At 54.1% G+C, this 23127-nt stretch overlaps 1 protein-coding gene across 4 annotated transcripts in view; it reads right to left on the bottom strand.

Annotated features, from left to right (window-relative positions):
* Window positions 1–23127, bottom strand: part of RBM10 (RNA binding motif protein 10) — a 41122-nt gene continuing 17995 nt past the window's right edge. For 2 of the 4 annotated variants that reach the window (XM_008961946.3, XM_003809667.5), the window contains exons 3-24: window positions 17257–17440; window positions 15497–15727; window positions 13563–13632; window positions 11683–11756; window positions 10189–10275; window positions 7625–7685; window positions 7320–7496; window positions 6775–6935; window positions 6506–6603; window positions 6309–6396; window positions 5418–5604; window positions 5173–5312; window positions 4953–5070; window positions 4777–4868; window positions 4493–4657; window positions 1610–1759; window positions 1447–1512; window positions 1184–1372; window positions 1024–1098; window positions 643–749; window positions 427–556; window positions 1–340 (exon numbers count right to left, since the gene is read on the bottom strand). In XM_008961946.3, coding sequence (XP_008960194.1) covers window positions 215–340; window positions 427–556; window positions 643–749; window positions 1024–1098; window positions 1184–1372; window positions 1447–1512; window positions 1610–1759; window positions 4493–4657; window positions 4777–4868; window positions 4953–5070; window positions 5173–5312; window positions 5418–5604; window positions 6309–6396; window positions 6506–6603; window positions 6775–6935; window positions 7320–7496; window positions 7625–7685; window positions 10189–10275; window positions 11683–11756; window positions 13563–13632; window positions 15497–15727; window positions 17257–17440 — 2776 coding nt within the window. In that variant the 3' untranslated portion in view covers window positions 1–214. The remainder of the gene's footprint in view (window positions 341–426; window positions 557–642; window positions 750–1023; window positions 1099–1183; window positions 1373–1446; window positions 1513–1609; window positions 1760–4492; window positions 4658–4776; window positions 4869–4952; window positions 5071–5172; window positions 5313–5417; window positions 5605–6308; window positions 6397–6505; window positions 6604–6774; window positions 6936–7319; window positions 7497–7624; window positions 7686–10188; window positions 10276–11682; window positions 11757–13562; window positions 13633–15496; window positions 15728–17256; window positions 17441–23127) is intronic. The other 2 variants (XM_008961947.3, XM_008961945.3) reach the window with 1 other exon arrangement.

The raw sequence follows: 23127 nt of genomic DNA, 5'->3' as shown, positions 1-23127 counted from the left end.
TGCAGACTTTTCAGCTTTTATTACAAAAAAGGACATGATCCCAGCCCAATTTTCCAACAAAAGTCACCACCTCAATTTGATTTGGTCAAGCCCTCTCTGGCTGGGGAGTGGGCTGGCTGACAAGAGCAAGGCCCCGTCCCAGCCATCCAACACTCTGTCCTTCCCTGCCCCAGGATGGACACCCAACATGTGGAGAAGTTGCTCTTGAAGCTGCTCACTGGGCCTCGTTGAAGCGGGTCACCATTGTCTTGTGCAGTGTCTCCTTGTAGGACTCGGTTGAGGTGACCCCGTAGGAGCTGCCCCGTGCACCCAGGCCGGAGCCCCGCACCCGTGTTTGGGCCTGTGTGAGGGAGGCAGGCTCTGTCAGGCTGGTGGGGGATGCTGTGAGGGGTGCTGGGGGATGGGACAGGACTGCCTGAGACTCACCTCGATAGGCGTTACAATGCCCTGCTTCTTGCGGCCCAGGCCGCTGCCCTCTTTCCAGCCCATGGCCTGGAGCATCCGACTGCCAATGTTGTCACTGCCCAGCCCGTCCCGAGTAGGCTGCTCGAAGTCTCTGCAGGGGCAGTGCACAGCATGAGTGGTCGGCCTGCCGGCCCCGGCCCCAGGCTCCAGACCCCCTCACCTAGCCCAGCCACTCACACAGAGGCTGTGGATATGCCGCCGTACTTCCTCCTCTTGGGCTCTGGCGGCTCAGGGATGCCATACTTTTCTCTGCGTTCAGCTGCACGGTCCCGGTACTTCATTTGCTGAAAGTTTGTATGTGTATGTGAATGTTGGGGAGCTGGTCTCTTTTCTCAGGCAACACAGGCATGGGGAGTGGGGTCCCACAGGGCATGCCATCTGGCTAATGAGGCTCAGGTCCTGAGGGTCAGGCCATCACAGGCACAAGCAGCCAGGATAGGAAAATGGGGAAGAAGGCTCACGGGGTTAACACGTGAGAAATTAAACTCCAGCTGCCTGAGGTGATGGGGACTTGGAAGGGACACAGGGGAGGGAGCCCAGGGGCAGGTCACACCTCACCTCCATGTCATTCTTCTCTAGTGCTTCTAGCTCGTTTTCTGACAAGTGGGCTCGCCGGTGAATCTCAAGGTTTTGCTGCAAGAGGGACAGGATGAGAAGTGAAGAGGCTAAGCCTCAGTGGGCCAGGCCCCAGCATGCCCTGCCAACCATCCGCTGTTACCTTGTGGAGCCCTGAGAGCTGCTGGTGCCGGATGAGCGCCTCTTTGCTGGGGAACTGGCGTCGGCAGAGCAGACAGGCCAGCTTCTGCCAGTCGGTGAGCTTCTCCTCCCGCTCAGGGCCCCCACGCTCCTGCTCCTCCTCACTGTCACTCTCCCCGCTGTAGGCTGCCACCAGTCCTCGCGGAGGGCTCTGTAGAGGGTGAGGGTGGGCGGTCAGGCCTGGCCAGATCAGAGCCCCCGCCCCTCTCTGCCTTGGGCACTCACTGGGCGGTCGTCACTGGCCAATTTCGGGAGATCCATGCTGGTGTGCTGTCTCTCGGCTAGTGCTCCCTGGGGTGGAGGGACACAGAAATTCAGGGACTCCACAGAGGGCCCAAAGGAAGGACAAGATTGTGGGGCAGGGTGCAGGGGGGTGGCCCCAACACACCTTCTTCTCGAGGATGGCATAGCCAGCATCTGCAGTGGCTGACTCCCGCCTCTCGTCATCTCGCAGGGAGCTGATAGGCTGGAAGCTATTTTTGAAGTTTTCTTTTTGTTTGTTGAGACTGCGGGCCCAGCGTTCCATGTCCTTGGCAATCTGGGGGTGAGGGTGGAGGTGAGGTTCCCAGAACCCTCATGCCCCTGGGGCTACTAACTCTATCTGCTGACCCACTGCCCTGCATCCTCAAACACGGGCCGGCCACTATCCCTAGTCCGAACCACTGCAGAAGGCTTCATCTGGCCTCTGGGCTACGGCTCCTGACCACCTTTCCCAGCAGAGCGCTCTTTCATGAAGTATAAGCCACTCCCACCCCCAAATACAATGTCCTTAAAACCCTTCCTTCGCCTCCCATCACACCAAGAATAAACCCAAACTCGCAACCACAGCCTGCAAGGCACTTGGCACCTGGCTACTCCTGACCTCATCACTGAACACACCCTGTGCCCCCACCCCCACTGGTTTGCAATGGTGAGGTGGCAGAAGCAGTGTGGACAGAGTGGTGGGCCCATCTGGGAGGCAGATGAGTGGAAGCTGAGGCAGAACAATCAGAAGGTGAGGGACACAGTAGTGCAAGTTCCTATTTTCTGTCACCAGTCACCAGTGCTTCTTGCCAAGCCCCTCTCTGGCTGTGTTCTCTGCTATGTTTTTTGTCCCTCAAAGTTCATGTGTCAGAAATGTAATCCCTAATGCAACAGTGTTCACAGGTGGAGCCTTTATCCCGGCTGAGTGCAGTGGCTCACACCTATAATCCCAGCACTTTGGGAGGCCAAGGCGGGTGGATCACTTGAGGTCAGGAGTTTGAGACCAGCCTGGCTAACACAGTGAAACCCCAGCTCTACTAAAAAAATACAAAATTAGCTGGGCGTGGTGGTGGATGCCTGTAATCCCAGCTACTTGGAAGGCTGAGGCAGGAGAATTCCTTGAACCCGGGAGGCGGAGGCTGCAGTGTGCTGAGATTGCACCATTGCACTCCAGCCCAGGCAACAAGAGTGAAACTCCATCTCAAAAGATAAATTTAATCCCTGATGCAACAGTGTTGACAGGCAGGGCCTTTCAGAGGTGATTAGGTCACAAAGGCTCTGCCCTCCTCAAGAGATCGCGGCTGCTTTTTAAAGAAATTGTATAAGTTTATGGGGTAACAAGTGCTTTTGTAGCCAGGCGCGGTGGCTCATGCCTATAATCCCAGCACTTTGGGAGGCCGAGACAGGCACATCACCTGAGGTCAGGAGTTTGAGACCAGCCTGGCCAACATGGCGAAAACCCGTCTCTACTAAAATTACAAAAAAATTAGCTGGGCATGGTGGCGGATGCCTGTAATCCCAGCTACTCGGGAGGCTGAGGGAGAAGAATTCCTTGAACCCAGGAGGTGGAGGCTGCAGTGATCCGAGATTGCGCCACTGCACTCCAGCCTGGATGATAAGAGCGAAACTCCATCTCAAAAAAATAATAAATAAATAAATAAAATAAACAAGTGCTTTTGTTACATGCACAGATTGTATAGTGCTGAAGTCAGGGTTCTTAGAGCATCCATCAGCCAAATAATGTACATCATACCCATTAAGTAATTTTTCATCCTTCACCCCCTCCCATCTCCTCCACCTTTATATATATATAATATATATATATTTTGAGAAGGAGTCTCGCTCTTGTTGCCCAGGCTGGAGTGCAATGGCACGATCTCAGCTCACTGCAACCTCCGCCTCCTGGGTTCAAGTGATTCTCCTGCCTCAGCTTCCTGAGTAGCCGGGATTACAGGCGCCTGCCACCACGCCTGGCTAATTTTTGTATTTTTAGTAGAGACGGGGTTTCGCCATGTTGGCCAGGCTGGTCTCAAACTCCTGACCTCAGGTGATCTGCCCACCCCAGCCTCCCAAACTGCTGGGATTACAGGCATGAGCCACGGCTCCCGGCCCCCCTCCACCTTTTGAGTCTCCATTTAATGCCATCACTGAGTGGGTTCCAGATAAAAAGGGGGAGTTTGGCCCAATTTTCTCTTGCTCTCATGCATGCTCTCTTGCCCTTTGCCATGTTATGATGCAGCAAGAAGGCCCTCACCAGATGCCAACACCACTGGGCTTCCCTGCCTACAGAACTGTGAGCCAAATCAATCTCTTTTCCTTATAAATTACCCAGTCTGTGGTATTGTTATGGAGCAGCAAATGGATGAAGACACTCCTCTTCCCCTGACATACACCCACGCTGTCACATTTGTTGTGCATTTCCATTTTATCATTTAAAAATGCATAGGAATGTTTATCTGTGTATAACTTTAATTTATATGCATGACACAATGCCACATTCTATATTTCCACGTTCCCCCCAGCACAGCACCATTTTTAGAATTCATCAGGTTGCTGAGGGAACACTTAGTGCTTGCTTGTAAACGCTACGCTCACAGTGTCACACCCTTTCTCCACAGAGAGACACTGAGGTGCCCTCCATCTGCCCACTCCCACAAAACACTGCAGGGCTTTTTTCCTGCCCACCCCCTTATGGCCTGTGAGAATTTCTCTGGCATACATGTATATTCACCAGCAGAATGTGAGGGTCCCCACCATGGGACAGAAGACACCTGACAGGGCTCACTCGGATGGCACAAGCCACCTCCTGGAGTTGGGCAACCCTGCCACACACTGAGGAGACTGCTCTGGCTCAAGGCCATTCAGCAAAGAGCAGAGCTGGGGCAAGAGCATGGTCTGCTAAGCAGTCACTGCCCACATCCACACCTGCCCGCCATCTCCCTTGGCAGGAGAGGGCAAGAGCTGACAGAGTGCCGTTGCTGGAAGACATCACACAGCCAGCCAGTGACTGCTGGACCCTGGTGTTCACCTGTTGAGCTGTCTTGGTCTTGTGCTTCTCCTTCTTCTCTTTGCCCTCCTTCGAGGGTGCCCCTGTCTCCTTATGTCCGTCGGCCGACTGCTCCAGGGCGGGAACATAGGTCCGCCTCTCCCCATCCCAGTACAGGTACTGCTGGCTCTGAGCATTGTAGTAATACTAAGGGAGGAGGAGGGAAGAGGGGATGTGAGGGAAGACCTTGTGAAGGGAACCTGCAGGGCCAGCTGCTCCTGACGCGACCTGACCCGATCCCATCCCTCCCTGGGCTGCCCTATTACCTGGGAGTTGGGGTCATAGTAGAGGCCGGTCTGGGGGTCATAGTAGTAGCCAGAGGTCTCATCGTACTGGTAGGTAGAGACGTCGGGAACAGCTAGGGGGTGAGGGGAATGGGGTCACACTATTCCCTGCTTTATTAAGAACTCCCCACCCCTACCCACAGGCTGTGGCTACTCACGGTACTGGCTGTAGGATTCCTGGGCAGTGGGGCTGGTGGCCGGTGGGAGAGCAGAACTAGGATGGGTAGGGCTCTGGAGCTCAGATTTGAGCACAGCGGGTGACATGATGGTATACGACTGGTCATGGGGCCAGACAGGAGAACAGGGCTCAGTGTCTGCCCATGCCACCCCTGCCGCCTGCCTGCCTCCCCGGGATACATACCCACAGGGCTCACTCACCTGGCTGTTGGCAGCAGTGCCCTGGCTACTGCTCGCCTCAGCTGATTGTTGGTAGATGCCAGGAGCAGCACCAGGCTGGGCGCGAGAGAAAGCCTGCATCGACACAGAGTCGGCCCCAGGCTCTAGGGAGGCCTCAGGACCTGTAAGGAGGGACAGGGCAGGGAGAATGCCTGTGAATAATGGGGCCGGGGACTTTATGCCTGCTGGCCCCCACCACAGCTGCAGAAAGAGATGCTGGGGCTCACCTGCTCCAGTAGGATCCCCTTTGGTTCCAGTGATGCCAGGGCCCTTGGTGCCCTTGAGGTAGCCATGGGCATAGAGGGAAGACTCTGTGCCCTGGCTGTTGCCATAGCCCTCATCCTGTTGGTAGTAGCTGTAGTCGACTGGCGGCTCCTCGGAGGTGGCCCAGGTACCCTCCCCACCTTGGGAGGCCTGAAGGGCAGGTGGGAGGGGTTCATTAGAACAGGAAGGTGTGGGGATGGGGGGTGGGGAACCTGCTAGAAGCATCTGTCCCACACGTGGGGCTAGTATTTCTACCTGACAGACAAAGCATGCAGCCTTAAGACAAGTGGAAAGCGAGGGTTGCCTGGCCACAAGAGAACAAATAGGCCAGTGGCAAACACAAGACAGAAAAACAGACGAACGCCAAAATGTTCCAGGGCTGATTCTGCTGATTCTGCTGTGTGTGGTGTGTGTGTTGGGTGTCAGGCCAAGGAAGACACTATCTTCTTACTTCTTTATTCTCTTCTCCCAATTTTCTCTCAACCACTTATACGTTATTTTTATTCAGGAACATATGATACGTGTATATCATATATATATTACATATAAGGATATGTGTATATCATACCTATTCAGGACAATAAAAACTCCACCAAACAGCACAGAATGCCAGGCACAATGGCGTCGTACATGAGCGCATGGGAGGCAATTGGGAAGAAAGCTGCGGTGATGATGAAGGGGAATGTCCCAGGGGGTCTAGAGAGCCAGGAGCAAGGTAGAATAGCCATGCCAGCTACTGGGAGAGGGTTTTGCATCCATGGATAGCAAGCCAGCCTTCCTGCTTCAGAGAGGGTGCAGGAGGGTTGAGAAAGCCCAGGTCTCAGGACGCTGGGAGGCACAAGGGGTCTGAGTACCTGTGAGATGGCCCACTGGGCCGCAGCAATGGCAGTGCTGGCCACAGAGGCAGCACTGATGCGACTGCCTTCATTGGAGGCCATGTCCCTGAGGAGGATGTTAGAGACTGGGAGTGAGATAGGAGGCCCCAAGCGGTAGGGGGGAGTGGGAGGGTGGGGAGGGGAAGGGTGGGAAGGCACACAGGTGGGGCCCTGACCTCTTAGAACCCTTGGCAAACTCAACATTGATGGTCTTGCCGTCGATAGTGAGTGGTGGGTGCAGGGCCTGCAGGATCTGCAGCAGCTGGGCTGCCTCCTGTGGGAGGAGGGGAGGCAGGGACAGAAGGGTCAGGCCCGGGGAGGCCCCCGGCTCCATTGCCCGATTTCCAGGCTGGCAGCCGCGGTGGGAGGCTGGGGAAAAGGACCCTCGTCTCCACCCCGGGGGCCGGGACCCTGGCTGCCCGGCCCCCAACTGTGCCGCCCTCACCACGATGGTGGAGAGCTGGATGAAGGCAAAGCCGCGGTTCAGTTGGGTCTGCTTGTCCTTTATGACGCGCACGTTGGAGGAGGACAGCACCGCGTAGGGTGCCAGGGCCCCCAGGATGGAATCCATGGTGCTGTGTGGGTTCAGGTTGCGCAAAATGATGGCTGTGGGAAGGGGCCCAATGTTAGAGGACACCCCTGGCACTCTTGCCAGCCCTGCCCTTCAATGCCCCCACTGCTCCCTTTCCTCTGCCCCCACCCGCTCCGTGCCTTTGCAACTGCCGCTTCCCTCACTGCTTCCTCCAGGATCAACTCTGCTTGGCGGTCCAGGTGCCAGCCTGGCTGCCTGTCTGCTGAGAACCTTCCCAACACACCCCCAAAGTCAGGTGGGATGTTGCCACTCCCCCTGTTCTCCCTACATCAAATGTCTATCCCCGCACCAAGTGGAGATTCCATGAGGATGAGGTCCTGCTCACTGCCATTTCTCTGGTCTTGGTGAGCCCAGCCCGACACCCTAGGGCACAGAGGAAGAAGGAACAACTGACTCACTGTCATTGGCGTTCTCTGAGCTTGGCTCCGAGCCCTGTGACAGGGCTTGGGAGGCCAGGACTCCCTGGGCCTGGTAGGGCTGCGGCAGGGGAAGCAGGCCCTGGCTCAGCTCCCGGCCACCCAGTGGCAGTGTCTGCTGATCCAGCCTCGTGCCGAGGGGCAGCTTCTGCTCCGCCTCTGTCAGGGGCAGTGGGAGACAGGCTGGTGATAAGGCTCCACGACTGTGCCCTGAGCACAGACCCCTCACCCTTCCCTTCTCCCCAACCGCCCCGCCCTGGAGAGTGCGAGAGGTAGGTGGGCCTCACCTGACTTGGGCACGCCACATTTGAAGCACTTCTCTCGGCGTTTGAAGTTCTGGACGCCACACTGTGAGGCACAGGCCAGGCCGTCAGAGGGAGCAGGGATTTCCCACTGCACCCTCCAAACTTGGATGAAGAGATCTCCCAGGGACCCCGCAGTGCCCCAGGAAGGAAAGCCCCTACGTGGCAGGTGCCTTCTGAACCTTCTGATGTTGTTCTCAGTACTGTGCATCTTCCCTTTCCAGACTCTCATTTGTCCTCTGTGCCAACCCGCTCAGCTCAGGAATAAACAACTCCCCCATTTGGTACAACAACTCCCTCCTCTCCTTCCTCTGCCTTCTTAAGGCCACCAACTCCCAGGACTGTTCCCCACCTCATGTATTCAATCCCTTTATTAGGTTCCTCTCCCTGAAACTTGCTTCTCTATTCAGAAACCTTTCAGTGTTTCAGCCCTAGAAGTCAGTAGCCAGACCCGCACCCCTCCTCTTAGCTCTAGGACTGGGTTGGATCCTGCTACGCTTGAGAAATTTTCCTTGAATGTTCCAGCATCTGCAGACCCAGCTTCTACGACACTCCATCTCTGTTCCAGACTCAGGTACTAAGCACCACTCCTGGGCCAGGCCCTGCTGCACATGGCCAGAACATGGTCTCTGCCCTCATGGCCTAATAGCACAGGGGCAGATGCAGCATGAAGAGGGGCAGGTCGGTCTGCATGGACCATCCAGCAGGGGCTCCGGGAGGGAAATGGGCTGGGGGTGGGGTGCCATTTACTCGGCAGGGACAGTCCCTGCACAGAAGCAGGGAGGTGTGACCTGGGATGCCCAGAAGTTTCATTTTGTTAAGCCTTGCTGGGGAGGGATTGTTATCGGAGGGAACAATGGACTTTCCGAAACTGGTGTGGGAGAGTAAGGGGAGAAGCAAAAGCCAAGGCCGGGGAAGGAAGCCAGTTAGGTAATGGAGGATCTTATGCTTAAGCTGAGCTGGGGCTGGTTAAGCAGACGAGGAGAGGCGTGGGTAGTCAGAGGTGGTTTTGAGGAATGTTCCAGGTGAGGGCGTGGGAGAAAGAGGACAAGAGGCCAGCATACCAGAGAGGGCTCCACAGCGAGTGGGTGAGAGCGTGACGATTGGCATGAGCAGCGGGAATGGCGAGGGAGGGAAGGTGGCGTTTCTGTGATGGAAGTGACAGGACCTGGTGGCCAACAGGATGCAGGGGAGGGGAAGGAGTTCAAGAGAATTCCCTGGTTTTGGGCTGGGCGTGGTGGCTCACGCCTGTAATCCCAGCACTTTGGGAGGCTGAGGCGTGAGGACTGCTTGAGCTCAGGAGTTCAAGACCAGCCTGGCAAACATGACGAAACCCTGTCTCTACCAAAAAAAAAAAAAAAAAAGGCAAAAATTAGTGGGCGTGGTGGCATGCGCCTGTGGTCCCAGCTACTCTGGAGGCTGATGGCTTGAGCGCTGGAGACAGAGGTTGCAGTGAGCCCAGATTGCTGCACTCCAGCCTGGGCGACAGAGCCAGATCCTGTCTCAAAAAAAAAAAAAAAGAATTCCCTGGTTTTGAGGCTATCTGGAAATACAGGAAGGAGTTCCACTGTCACTTTGTCTTTATCTCTCCAGAAATGTTAAGCACCAATCCTCTGATGGGACTTTTTTTTTTAAAACAGATGCACCACTCTCCCTGACTAGGCAGAGTACTTCCTGGGGAGAGGGTTGGGGCCTCTACAAACTGTGGAATCACAATGCTGGCCCCAGGGCAGACCTGAAGCCACTGTGGCATCCAAGTCCCTGTGATCAGGAGCAAGGCACAGGGCACAGCTAAAGGTTCACCCATGGTTCCACCTCTCTGAGCCTCAGCTTCCCCTCAGGGAAGACAGAGGTGACTACAAAACCATAGCCTCCAGTTTCAGGTTTGACTTGGCCTGGTCAGAGTGGCCTTCAGGCTTGAGCCACCTGATATGGGCTCTCAGAATGCTCTGTGCTTTTCTTTCATGATTACAGTTAACAATTCGACTGTGTTAAATGTGGGCCAGGCGCTGTTCTGAGTGTTACCCTCTCATTAACACAGCTGAATCCTCCCAACCACCTTTTGGGAGAGGTGTCATTAATATTCACATTTTAGAGATGGGGAAAGTGAGGCAAAGAGAGGCTAAGCACCTTGGCCAAAATCAAGGCCGATCTGGGATAGTCTCATTTCAGCCAGTCTGGCTCTGAAGCCCACATTCTCCACACCACCACTTCAAGTCTACACTGTCACTAATTCATCATCCACGTATATATTTCCTTAAAGTCTACTGGAACTCCAGGCAAGACTGCATTTTAGGAGGACAGAGCCTGCACCAAGTGAACGCTCACTACACATTTGTATATGGCTGGCTAGGAATGGTGACTACTCAAGCTGAGCGAGCAAGGGATAGAGAATGAGAGAGAGAGAGAGAGAGAGAGAGACAGAGGGAGAGGAGAGATTGGGGGAGGGGGAGAGATGGAGGGAGAAAGAGCGGGAGAGGAAGGGAGGGATCGCCGCCACTGCTGTTGCTGTCTCTGTCCATGACAACTGCTGCCCACCGCCCCTGTACCTTATTGCACAGCCAGTCCTCATTGATCTTGGGCTTGGGGTCACTGTAGTGCATCGACACCTTCTGGCCCAGGATGTTGAGGGAGTGCTGCGGGAAAAAGCAGAGCACAGTGAGGTCCAGGCAGCAGTGCCCCACGCACCGTTTCAGCACAGGAGAAGAGAGTGAGCGAGCCCTTCAGCTGGATGGATGAGGGACAGGGAACGGAGGGAGGTCGGAGAGCGGATGGAGGGAAGAAGGGAGGTAGGGAGGGAAAGCGCCACAGCTCTCGGGCGCAGCTGTTTGCTGCTCTGCCGGGCACACGCACGCACACATGTGAACACACACCACCAGGCACACAGTGTTCGGCTGACCGACGCTTGCCGGACAGTGGGGAGAAACCCCCACTCGGCCCTGACACTGCCAGGCCACACCCAGGGCCAGGACTACACAGGCTACACTTGGGGGGTGAGGGGAGACAGGGAGGGGGAGGGAGAGGGGAGAAAAAGAGAAAGAGAGCGCAGGTGCGCTAGTGCTGGAGAAGGGGAAAAAGAAAGAGCCATTTCGAACAGATGGAAGTTTCTGCCATGAGGCCGTCTTCCCATGGATGGCTGGGTCCTGGGCCCATGGCACTAGCCTACCAACCCCGAGGAGACGGCCCCAGGGCTGCCTCTGCCGGGATCCCCCATTCTACCACCTCTGCCCCTTCCTCCCCTGAAACTTCTCTCCAGTGCCCTACACCAGGGATCTGGGCAGGGGTGGGTGACCAGGCAGATCTTTGGGTCTCGGAGGTCCCAAAGCTGCTGAGTTGGGATCCCGTGCCAGGCTTGGGGGACAGGCTCCCCCCAGGGCTGACTGTGCACAGGTCCTTGCCGAGAAGACAGAGCTGCCTGAGGTGGTGCCTCCTGCGAGTGCGGAGATGTGATAGGAAGGGTAGCGGCGGCGAAGTGAGGCCAGGGTGTCGATAAAACTATCATACTCGACGGGAACTTGAGATCAACAGAGCAGTGCTGTCCCCTTGCATGAAAATCAAAGGGCCAAATTCACATGCAGGGATGGGGCTGACAAAATGAGTCTTGCTAGTGACTGTGCCAATAGCTAAGCTCCTTACTGGCAGGACTTCCAGTGGTCCTGAGGGTGGAATGAGGTCCTGGCTCTGGCTAACCCCAGAGAGGGGTGCCCCCCCCACCAGCCCCGGGGGAGTGGGAAGCTAGGTGAAAGAACCCACCCTGGCAGCTCTTTCTCTGAACGCTCAGCTGGGAGAGGTGAAGGGGCAGCACTAGTGCCTGGTGGTAGGAAGGGGCCAGTGGTGAGTGTGGGCTCTGGATGAGAAGCCCAGTGGGGTAGCGAGAGATGGGAAGAGGAGATAGTGAGGGTCAGGAAGGGGAGAGAGGGGGCGGGGGGATGGGACACAGGGCCACAGGGCAGGGAACTGTGTCCATAAGAATCAGGCGATGGGGAGCGCTCGATTACAAAGTAGTATTTGTTTGGGGGGGGGTTCAAGTGCGGCAAAGCAACCTGATTGGCTTCCATCCATCGTGTAGCGTCCTGCAAGTGACTAAACTCGACGAAGGCGAAGCCCCGGCTCTGACCTGGAGACAGCATTCAGATACAGACGCAGTGGGTTAGTCAACAGCTTTGGACACACGGCGTTCCCGGGGGCGGGACCCGAGGGGAGAGGACGGGGGCAGAGAGGGAAAGGGGAAGAGGAAAAAGGAAGAAAGAGAAAGAGGCAATCAGAGAGAGAAAGACTAGCGGGTGTAGGGGGCAAGGTAGATGGCCAGGTGGGGCAGGGAAGGCGGAGGGAGAAAAACAGAGGCCAGAGGTCGGTAGGGGGAGAGACACACACACCAACTGGGAAGAGAGAGAGAGATGGGGCTCGGGCAGACCTGCCCAGCCAGCCTGGGGTGACAGAGACGGAGAGAAGCAGCCGGGAGGGAAAGAATACGAGAGATCTGCCTCCAAAGAAGGAGGGGACGGTGGGCAGGCTGCTGGCTCCACACAAGCCACAATACGTAACTCCAGGGCGGGCCCAGCTCAAGGCCAGGGGTGCCCAGGAGGGGTCCTGTAACAGGTGTTGAATCACAGGAGCAAAAGAGAAGCTGGGCCAGGCTGCTCTGCGAGGCTAGGAAGGCTCTTGGCCCATTGGAAACCAGGGGCGGTTAAAGACACGACCTCATCTCAGCCTCACCGCAGCGCAGGGGAGGCGGGCCTCGCTAGGGAGCCACCTCAGGGCCACAGGGTGGAGACTACAGCCACAAACAGTCCAGGTTCCCCTGGACAAAAGGAGAATGGTGGCCAGGATTGGCCAGGAGGACCTTAGAGGTAAGAATCAATGGGTGCCTGGGAGAAGCGCCCCGGGCCATTGAGAAGGCCGCACCTGGAACACCTCCTTGTGGAGAGAGAGACCCAGAAGCTGTCCGTGTGTGGTGTAGTTGGGGTGATGCAGAGCAAGACCTACATGCAACCAAGATTCCAGGCTTGGGAAAGGGACTCAGGGTTGAGGCCTCAGGATAGCATGTCCTTTAGAGGCAGATACATGGGGAGGGCTTGGATGAGAGGGGCTTGGGGGGGCATGCTTAATGTTCAAAAGAATAACCGTTAGGATGCATAGGAGGATGGAATGAATAATATAGTTGGGGGGGGCAGAGAGAGAGAAAGAGAGAGAGGGAGAAACAGAGAGAGAGAGAGAGAAAGAGAGAGAGATGGAGGTGTGGGGAGGAGAGACTGAGAGATGGAGAGAGAAGCCCAGGCAGAGTGAGGCCCCACTGTGCCTGCCTTGGGGAGCCTGGGCAGAGGTCCTGTAGAGACAACTCCCCCCACCACCACCCTGCTAACCTCAGGCCAGCTCCAAGCAGCCTGCAAGAGGGAGGGAGGGAGGGAACAGGCGAGGCCAGGAAGTCCTGGCTGTTCCTTGGGATGTGTCCTTGGATAAGAGCCATCCCCCACTTCCCCCTTGGGACACACATGTGGGACCACCACATCAGAGCTACTTTCTGGTCAGAGGCTGTTACCAAAAAATGTGGGGGAAAGTGAGGGGCAGAGGAAGGAGAAGAAAGGAGAGGGAAGGGAGTGTATGGGAGGGGGTTACCATCTCAGATACTCAGAGTCCCAGAGAGCAGGTGCCTGGGAGCCTGGCCCTGGCCCTGACCCCAGGGAGCACCCAGCTCAGCTCAGAGCTGCACCCCTGCCCCGACAGCCCCATTGAAGAGGCTTTTGGCTGGAGCTGTGAGGAGAGTGTGGGGAGTGGGAGAGAAGAGAGGGCACCCCCCACGCTGCCCATTCCCAGCTGTGGCAGGAAGGTGGTGGAGGGAGTGGGGGAGAAGGCAGAGGCAGGAGGGAGATTCGGAGGCTGAGGCTGGCCACTTGAAGGGGAGGGCACTGGAACAAAAGCTCACCTGAAGATTTGTTCCGCATCAGCCGAACCTCCCGTGCTTGCACGCCGTGCGACTGCAGCTGGCCACGGATCTATACGGGGAGATAGAGTAGGGCAGGCTCAGCACAATGGGGCCGCTGGGTACCTGAGGCTGGCTGGAGGCCTCTGGATTCCGAGGGGTCATCGGTGATGTGCACACAGTCTCCTCCGCCTCTTTCGCAGCTTTCCCTGAGTGACAACAGCCCCAGGCCCACACCAGTTCACAGTCTTGACTTTCAGCCCCAGACTTGCAGAAAGTGAATCAAATGAAGAAATGGGCACAGCAAGGTAAAGCATGGCAGCAGGACGACCCTCAGGGGCACAGAGAACAAGAGAGCAAGTGAGCCAGCCACTTAAGAACGGTGGGCAGGGTGATCTGACAAAGGGCTCGCTGGCAGCCACGAAGTAAGGAAATCTGGGATGCAATTCTTGCCCTTGGTAAGGGGATAACCCGCACCCCCGCCCCTGCCCCGCTGACCTGCAGCTTGCGTCAAAAGAGATCCATGACATAAATGTCAAACTGGGGAGGACAGGAGTCTGAGCAAATCCCAGCCATGTGCCCTAGACCATGACTGTAGCAATAACTTAGGGTGGAGACAAAAAGCAAAAAGATGTAGTTCTGGGGATTGCTTCCCAGATGGAGTAGGCCAGACGGAAACTGCAGAGGCAATTCGGGATTTGGCCCAGGTGAGGCAGGGTCTCTAGGCCAGTGAGGTCTCTCACTGAGGACCAGGAGCCTATGCCAGCCATTCTTGGGAAGGAGTCTTCATGTCTCTGGGCCTCAGTTTCCCCACCAGGTTAAACAACAGACAGGACATTGGCCTTACACACACCCATACACAGGGTGAAAAGGAAAAACACACAGAAGAGCTTATCAGGACTCCAAACTCAGGGAAGGCTGAGGAAGCAGCAAAAAGTGGGCTCTAGGGTCCAGCTGCCCGGGTTCAGACTCCAGCTCTGCTCTGCCACTCACTGGCTGTGAGACCTGGGGCAAGTCACATTCCCACTCAGGGCTTGGTTTCCTCATCCGAAGGATGGAATACAAAGAGTACCTTCCCTGCTGGGCTGCCATGGGGACTGAATCATACCTAACACATGGCCCACCCTGAGATACATTCTCAACAAATGTCAGCAACCAGCTACTGTCTGACCCTGAACAGGGCAGGTGGGCCAGACCTTAGAAACCCTCAAATACACAAGTGGGATTTTCTCTGCTACAAAATGAGCAGCTAGCAGATTTCAGAGGAGGGCTGATCAGAGAATTCATGGGGGTGGGGGGTGAGGGGCGGCAGAGTAGACTAAGAAGGACCAAGATCAGGACACTATTCTTGGAGGTTATTCTGGTAGGCCTCGTGGGGCTTCAGTGTGGCTGTCATGAGAAGTATGTATGAAAAGGAAACAGGAGGAAAGGGAGGCAGGCGGGGAGGCTGTTAGCAGCCACCCAAGGCTCTGAGGCCAGGCCAGGCTGCTGACAAAAAAGGATGGGGGAAAAAGAGAAGGAAATTTCAGAAAATCCCATCCCTCCCCCAATGGTTACAGGGCCCCAGTGTCATCTCTGCTACCAGCAATAGCCAGCACTGGCCCGGTGAGCGTCTGGCCCATGATGCACACATGCAAAATGGCTGGATGACCAGTGGAATGTGCAGGACTGCTCTTCTCCCGCCCATACCCACCACTACCAGACACCCACGGCCAATGTCCCTTGGCCAAGCCGGCCTCTCTGACACTCCTCCCTCCAGACCGGGGGGCCGATGGGACCTGCCCACAGAGGACGGATCAGTGCTGGGGGATAGGAGCTGGAGGGGGAGAAGGGATGAAAGGCGCTGAGGTTGCAGGTGAGGGAGGGGTGGGGAGAAGTTGAGGGCCCTGGAGGAGACCCAGCCTGGCCTCCTGCCCGGGGCCATGGGGGGCACGTACGTCATCCTCAGTGGCTGCCTGTGGCAGCATCCTCAGCATGACGATGTTACTGGCCTTCTCCTCCTCCTCCTCATCCTCCTCCTCCTCCTCCTCCTCCCCTTGCTCGGTCCGATAGTCCTGGTCCCGATAGTCGCCGTCTCGGGGGAAGCCTGGCGGGCCGGTGGGGCTGTGCCTGTGCCGCCGCCGCCGCCTACGCTGAGTCTCGGAGCCCGGGGAGGCCTCGTAGGAATCCTGGCCGACAGAATGAGATGAGTGACACCAGACGGGCAGTCAGTCTGGGCAGGCCTAGGAGCTGGCCGCTGGCTCTGTGAGGCAGGCAGGCTCTGAAAGCCAGGGATGTGTGGGCTCCGGCTAAAGGCTCAGGCAGGCAGGGTGGGCAGGCCCCGGCCTGCAATCCTTCTGGGACTGTAAATTCTCCATGGGGTCCTTTTGGGGGCTGCCTTCAGGGGGTGGGGAGAGGTAGGTGACAGTATTGGTGTGGGGGGAACTCCCAAAGGTAGCTGACAAGACACAGCTTAAACCTCCTTGGGGCAAGATGGCCTGGGGTCAGCACACCAGACCCCACCCTTGATTTTCCTCTCCTCTCTGGCCAGCTCAGGGGGTGTGCTCAATTGCTTCACTGTACCACCAAAGGCTGCATGTCTCCTACGGTTCCACCCTGCAACCAAGCTGGGGGCATAAGAACAGCTTCAGATCTCAGCCAGAGCCAGGCAGCAGGAGCTGGTGGAGGTGGTGTGAGGGCTGCAGACACTCCCTCCTCAGTCCCTGATCCTCAGCCTTGGCCAGTCCTCCACTACACACCACGCTCAAAACGGTATGGCTGTTGGGCTCTGGGCTGTTGCCCAATCCATCCATTCCAGGACTAAGCAGACCAGGCCTGGGGCCAAAGCCCTCCCGCCCACAGTGGGGAAGCACCAGATAACTTGGTGCTCCATTCCCACCCTGGCCAGGGCCCAGTGCTCCTGGAGACGTCTGGGCACAGCTTGACAGCTGCCACTGGAGAAGCCTGGCAGTCCACCAAAGGGGTTTTTGCCCTGGACCCTCCAGAGGGCAGTGGGCAGCTCACAGACTGCCCCCCAGGGCTGGGCTTGCAAGAACACCCTTCCCAGCCTGCTGGACAGGAGAGCTGCCTGCTCGCATGGACCAGGTCCCTGACTGCCCCTCCAACTGGGATTCCCCTAAGGCAAGCCTGTTTCTTCCCCTCGGGTGGGGGCTCCCTGATGGTGTAAACATCGCGCCTCATCCCGCAGACTAGGGTGAACTACCCAACATGGCACTGGCTTCTCCAGAAGGGTCCTTCCCTTCTGTCTAGGGGCTCTATCAACACTGGGAATGCCCATGGCTGGCCTCCCAGAGCTCCTCAGCTTGGTGGTCTGCAGTCCCCTTGTTGTCCTCCCAACCCCAGACGCCGGGTCCCATGGAAGAGGCTCTTCAAGTGCCCAAGTTGGCTGGGAGCGGGCAGTACAGGGTTCACAGTGAGCCATGGGCCCGAACTGAACAACAGGGAGAAAGGGAAAGAGTGGTGGCCAGGGGCCCTCAGAAGTACAGAGCCAAGCATGTGGAAGCCAGGGAGACCCAGGTTGGGAGAGGAGCCCTCAGAGAGGGGAGTGGGAACAGGCCCTCCAGGTGAGGCAAAGCCACCGAGCACAGTCTGAAGGCACGGGAGTGGAGAGCTGCCTGCACACGGTGCTGCAGCCAGACACAGAGGGCCCTTGGGAGCCCATCCCAGCCAGGCCTGGCGCAGCACGCCCCCTCCTCACCTCCGCACTCTGCTCCTCAGATGAGTCGTCATAGTCATGCTTGCCCTCCTGGCTGCCATACTCGCGAGGATATGAACGGTAGTCCATGTCCCGGTAGTCGTGGTCTCGGCTGCGGTTCTCCCCACCATCATCCTGCGAGCGGTCAGTGGCTCCATAGCGGCCAGTCCTGTCACCACGACCACCACTAGTGGAGGAAGAAGGATGGGGAGGGATCAGAAGGTTGCCCTTTCTAAAAGGTGCAAGAGGCCCAGGTGATGTGTTCTCGTAGGGTTTTGGTTTTTTTGGAGGAGCATACAACAGAAGTCAGGTGCCCTTCTGATCCTATCAGAGAAAGAAGTACATGATACCACCATGACTTAGCTCTGGTGATGTTAACCATGGTCATCTGGTTAAGGCAGTGTCTGCCAGGTTTCTCCCCTGTAAACTTTCTATTTTTCCCTCCCCCTACTCTATTCTTTGGAAGCCCTCAGGCCCGCCCCCATACAGGGATTCCTAAATCCCTGCTCCACACCTCTGAAGTGCAACCTGCCGCTCTCCATCCCTATGTCACTCTCTGGTCCATGCCACTGGCTTCCCTCATGGGGCACCTTGGTTGTGGCCTGGCTGTTCTCCTCACTTCTACCTGGACCTCCCCAGTTCAGTCTCTACATCCCAAATCCCAAATGTGAGTGCTTTCTAAGGCAAAGCCACTCAAACCCATCTCACTCCCTTTAGTGGCTCCCCCTCAGTCTCAGGATCAAATACCAAAATGCTCACCAAGGTCTCATGCGGCTTGCAGGATCCCCGGGGGTGAGGCTCCTCCTCCCTGTCTTGCACCACGTCCCCTGCCCCTGCTTCACTGTCACCTTGCCGACACTAGCAGCTCTTTCATTAAAATTTCTCCTACCGCAATAACTGTAAAATAATGATCTCAAAGCTGATTTCATCTGCATTTCTTTTCTTTTCTTTTCTTTTTAGAATGGATCTGGCACTGTTGCCCAGGCTGGAGGGCAGTGGCATTATCAGGGCTCACTGCAGCCTCAACCTCCCAAGCTCAAGCCATCCTCCCACCTCAGCCTCCTGAGTAGTTGGGACCACAGGCACGCACCACCATGCCCAGCTCATTTTTGTATTTTTTGTAGAGACGGGGTTTCACCACATTGCCAGGCTGGTCTCAAATTCCTGGGCTTAAGTGATCCACCCACCTCAGCCTTCCAAAGTGCTGGGATTACAGGCGTCCACCACTGTGCATGGCCTAATCTGTGTTTCTTTGGTGAGTTAAAAAATTACTAGAATATGGGCTCCAGGAAATGAGGGGACCCTTAGCTCACTGCCATATTCCCTAGCACTCAGTAGGCGCTCAACAATTATTTTGAACAAATAATGACTAAAAAAGCATTCTAAGAGCAACCAATATATGTTTATTTAAAATAGAAAAAACTAGATGCCACAGAAGAATGCTACTATACTAACAGGATTCCAATTCTGGTCGGGAACAACATTAGAATGTCTGTTATCAACAGCATTCTTAACATTATTCTAAAGACACTAGCTAAAGCAATTAAACAGGGAAGGAAGAAAAGAGGTTAAAAGCTGGAAAGGAGAAGGTAAAATTACCATTATTTGTAAATGATATGAGAGTATACCTGCAAAGCCTAAGAGAATCAACTGAAAAACTTGTTATAAATAATAAATCAGTAAGGATGCTGGGTACAAATTAATGTAACCACTGTTTAGAAAATAGAAAGGTCCCAAGTACAATTCATCAAAAAGGTTAAATACCTAGACATGTGCAAGATATTATGACTATACTTCACATATATACCAGGATATATTTGAAATAGATCAAAGATTTAAACATAAATGAAACCATAGGCCAGGCGTGGGTGGCACCCTGGGAGGCCGAGGTGGGCAGATCACTTGAGGTCAGGAATTCGAGACCAGCCTGGCCAACATGGTGAAACCCCATCTCTACCAAAAATACAAAAATTAGCTGGGTGTGGTGGCATACGCCTGTAATCCCAGCTACTTGGGAGGCTGAGGCAGGAGAATCGCTTGAACCCGGGAGGCGGAGGCTGCGGTGAGCCACTGCCAGTCTGGGTGACAGAGTAAGACTCTGTCTTAAAAAAGAAATGAAATCATAAAAGAAAACATAGAATAACTGAATAATTTCTTTATAATCTTGAAATGGGGAAACCTATAATCCAAATCCAGAAGCCACAGAAAAGATTACTAAATTCAACTACATAAAAATAAAATACTTTTGCTTGGAGAAAAAAACAGAAAAATAAAAAACATCATTAACCAAGTCAAAAGACAATAAACTAGGAAAAAATATGGGGAAAGGAAGTAAACAGAATTCACAGATAAAAATATCAATGATGTGTATCTGAAAAGATGCTCTATCTCACTCATAATGAAAGATGAAAATTTTGCCGGGCGCGGTGGCTCACACCTGTAATCCCAGCACTTTGGGAGGGTGAGGTAGGCGGATCACGAGGTCCAGAGATAGAGACCATCCTGGCTAACATGGTGAAACCCCGTCTCTACTAAAAATAAAAAAAATCAGCTGGGTGTGGTGACACGCACCTGTAGTCCCAGCTACTCGGGAGGGCGAGACAGGAGAATCGCTTGAACCCAGAAGGCGGAGGTTGCAATGAGCCGAGATCGCACCACTGCACTCCAGCTTGGGCGACAGAGCGAGACTCAGTCAAAAAAAAAAAAAACAAGAAAATTTTGCTAGGTGAGATGGCTCATCCTGTAATCCCAGCACTTTGCGGGGTGAAAGTGGGAGGATCGCTTGAGGCCAAGACCAGCCTGGACAACATAGCAAGATCCCGTCTTTACAAAACCACCATCACCACCACAACATATTAGTTGGGCATGGTGGTGTACATCTATAGTCCCAGCTACTCAGGAGGCTGAGGCAAAAGGACTGCTTGAGCCTAGGAGTTCTAGGTTACAGTGAGCTATGATTGTACCACTGCACTCCAGCCTGAGTGACAGAGCGAGACTCCATCTCAAGAAAAAAAAAAAAAAGAGAGAGAAAGATGAGAATTAAAACTACATTGGATAGACTGTTTCAAAACAAATTTTATTTTACTTGAGACAAGGTCTCAGTCTGTTGCCCAGGCTGAGTGCAGTGGTGCAATCATAGCTTACTGTAGCCTCCACCTCCTGGGCTTAAGCAATCTTCCCATCTCAGCCCCAACCAACTGGGACTACAGGAATGCACCACCACATCCAGCTAATTTTCAAATTTTTTGTAGATACAGGACCTCACTATGTTGCCCAGCCTGATCCTGAACTTTTGGACTAAAGTGAGCCTGTTGCCTCAGCCTCCCAAAGTGCTGAGATTACAGACGGGAGCCACTGCACATGGCCTAAAATAAACTTAAAATTTTAATTTTTGTATATTTTTTCTAGATCACTTTGTATTGTGGTAAAATATACATTTACCATTTAACCATCCTTTTTTTTAAATTTTGAGATGGAGTCTCGCTCTGTCATCCAGGCTGGAGTGCAGTGGTGCAATCTTGGCTCGCTGCAACCTCTGCCTCCCAGGTTCAAGCGATTCTTTTTTTTTTTTGAGACGGAGTCTCGCTCTGTCACCCAGGCTGGAGTGCAGTGGCACAATCTCGGCTCACTGCAGCCTCCGCCTCCTGGGTTCAAGCGATTCTCCTGCCTCAGTCTCCCGAGTAGTTAGGACTATAGATGCACACAGCCACGCCCGGATAATTTTTGTATTTTTAGTAGAGACGGGGTTTCACTATGCTGGCCAGGCTGGTCTCGAACTCCTGACCTCGTGATCTGCCCACCTTGGTCTCCCAAAATGCTGGGATTACAGGCGTGAGCCACTGGGCCGGGCCTCAAGCAATTCTTGTGCCTCAACCTCCCAAGTAGCTGGGACTACAGGTGTGTGCCACCATGCCTGGCTAATTTTTGTATTTTTAGTAGAGATGGAGTTTCACCATGTTGGCCAGGCCAGTCTCGAACTTCTGACTTCAGGTGATCCGCCTGCCTCGGCCCCCCAAAGTGCTGGGATTACAGGTGTGAGCCACCGCACCCAGCCTCTTTTTTTTTTTTTTTTTCTTTTGAGACAAGTTTCACTCTTGTTGCCCAGGCTGGAGTCCAATGGCACAATCTTGGCTCACTGTAACCTCTGCCTCCCGGGTTCAAGTGATTCTCCTGCCTCAGCCTCCCGAGTAGCTGGGATTACAGACATGCACCACCACTCCCGGCTAATTTTGTACTTTTAGTAGAGATAGGGTTTCTCCAAGTTGGTCAGGCTGCTCTCGAACTCCCTACCTCAGGTGATCCGCCCGTCTCGGCCTCCCAAAGTGCTGGGATTACAGGTATGAGCCACCGCGCCCAGCCAACCATTCTTAATTATCTAATTCAGTGGCATTAAGTATACTAACAATGTTATGCAACCATCACCTTTTCCAGGAATTTTTCATCATCCCAAACAAAACCTTTGTACCCATTAAACAATTCTCACCCCACCCCACAGCCTCTATTCTACTTTCTGTCTCAATGAATTTGCCTATTCTAGGTACTTCATAGTAGTGGAATCATATATTTGTCCCTATGTGTCTAGCTTATTTCACCTGGCATGTTTTCAAGGTTCATCCACAAGGCAGTATGTTAGAATTTCCTTCCTTTTTATGGTGGAATAATACTCTTCTATTGTAGTATGCATATTTTGTTCATTCATCTGTTCGTGCACACTTGGGTTGTTTCCACCCCTTGGTTATTTTGAACATTGTGAATAACGCTGCTATGAATATTGGTGTCCAAGTATCTGTTTGAATTATTGCTTTCAATTCTTTTGGGTATATATCTAGGAGTGGAATTGCTGGATCACATGGTAATCCTGTGTTTAACTTTTTCTGGAACCGCCAAACTGTTTTCCACAGCAGCTGTACCATTTTACATTCCTACCAGTGTTGCACAAGGGTTCCAATTTCCCCGCATCCTCACCAACACTTGTTATTTTGCATCTTTTCATGTGCTTACTGGCCACTTGTATATCTTTCTTGGAGAAATGTCTATTCAAGTCCTTTTGCCAATTTTTTTTTTTTTTTTTTTTTTTGAGATGGAGTACAACTCTGTCACCCAGGCTGGAGGGCAGTGGCATGATCTCAGCTCACTGCAACCTCTGCCTCCCAGGTTCAGCCTCCCGAGTAGCAGTGATTACAGGCGCCTGCCACCACACCTGGCTGATGTTTTGTATTTTTAGTAGAGACAGGGGTTTCACCATGTTAAGTCAAGCTGGTCATGAATCCTTTGCCCATTTTTAAATTGGATAATTTTGTTGTTGTAAGAGTTCATATATTCTGGATGTTAATCCCTTACCAGATATATTATTTACAAATATGTTTTCCCATTGTGGGTTGTCTTTTCACTTTCTTGATAGTGTCTTTGGAAGTATAAAAGTTTCTAATCGGCCAGGCACAGTGACTCATGCCTGTAATCCCAGCACTTTGGGAGGCCAAGGCGGGCAGATCACAAGGTCAGGAGATCGAGACCATCCTGGCTAACACGGTGAAACCCCGTCTCTACTAAAAAATACAAAAAATTAGCCGGGCGTGGTGGCGGGCGCCTGCAGTCCCAGCTACTCAGGAGGCTGAGGCAGGAGAATGGCGTGAATCCGGGAGGTGGAGCTTGCAGTGAGCAGAGATCGCGCCACTGCACTCCAGCCTGGGCGACAGAGCGAGACTCCGTCTCAAAAAAAAAAAAAAAAAAATTAGCCAGGCGTGGTGGCAGGCGCCTGTAGTCCCAGCTACTTGGGAGGCTGAGGCAGGACAATGGCGTGAACCTGGGAGGCGGAGCTTGCAGTGAGCCGAGATCGCGCCACTGCACTCCAGCCTGGGCAGCAGAGTGAGACTA

The sequence above is a fragment of the Pan paniscus genome, chromosome X (assembly GCF_029289425.2).
Source record: "Pan paniscus chromosome X, NHGRI_mPanPan1-v2.0_pri, whole genome shotgun sequence".
In the NCBI taxonomy this organism is placed as follows: Eukaryota; Metazoa; Chordata; class Mammalia; order Primates; family Hominidae; genus Pan; species Pan paniscus.
Note: the sequence above shows the minus strand (reverse complement) of the source record. Positions and strands in the feature narration are given on the sequence as shown.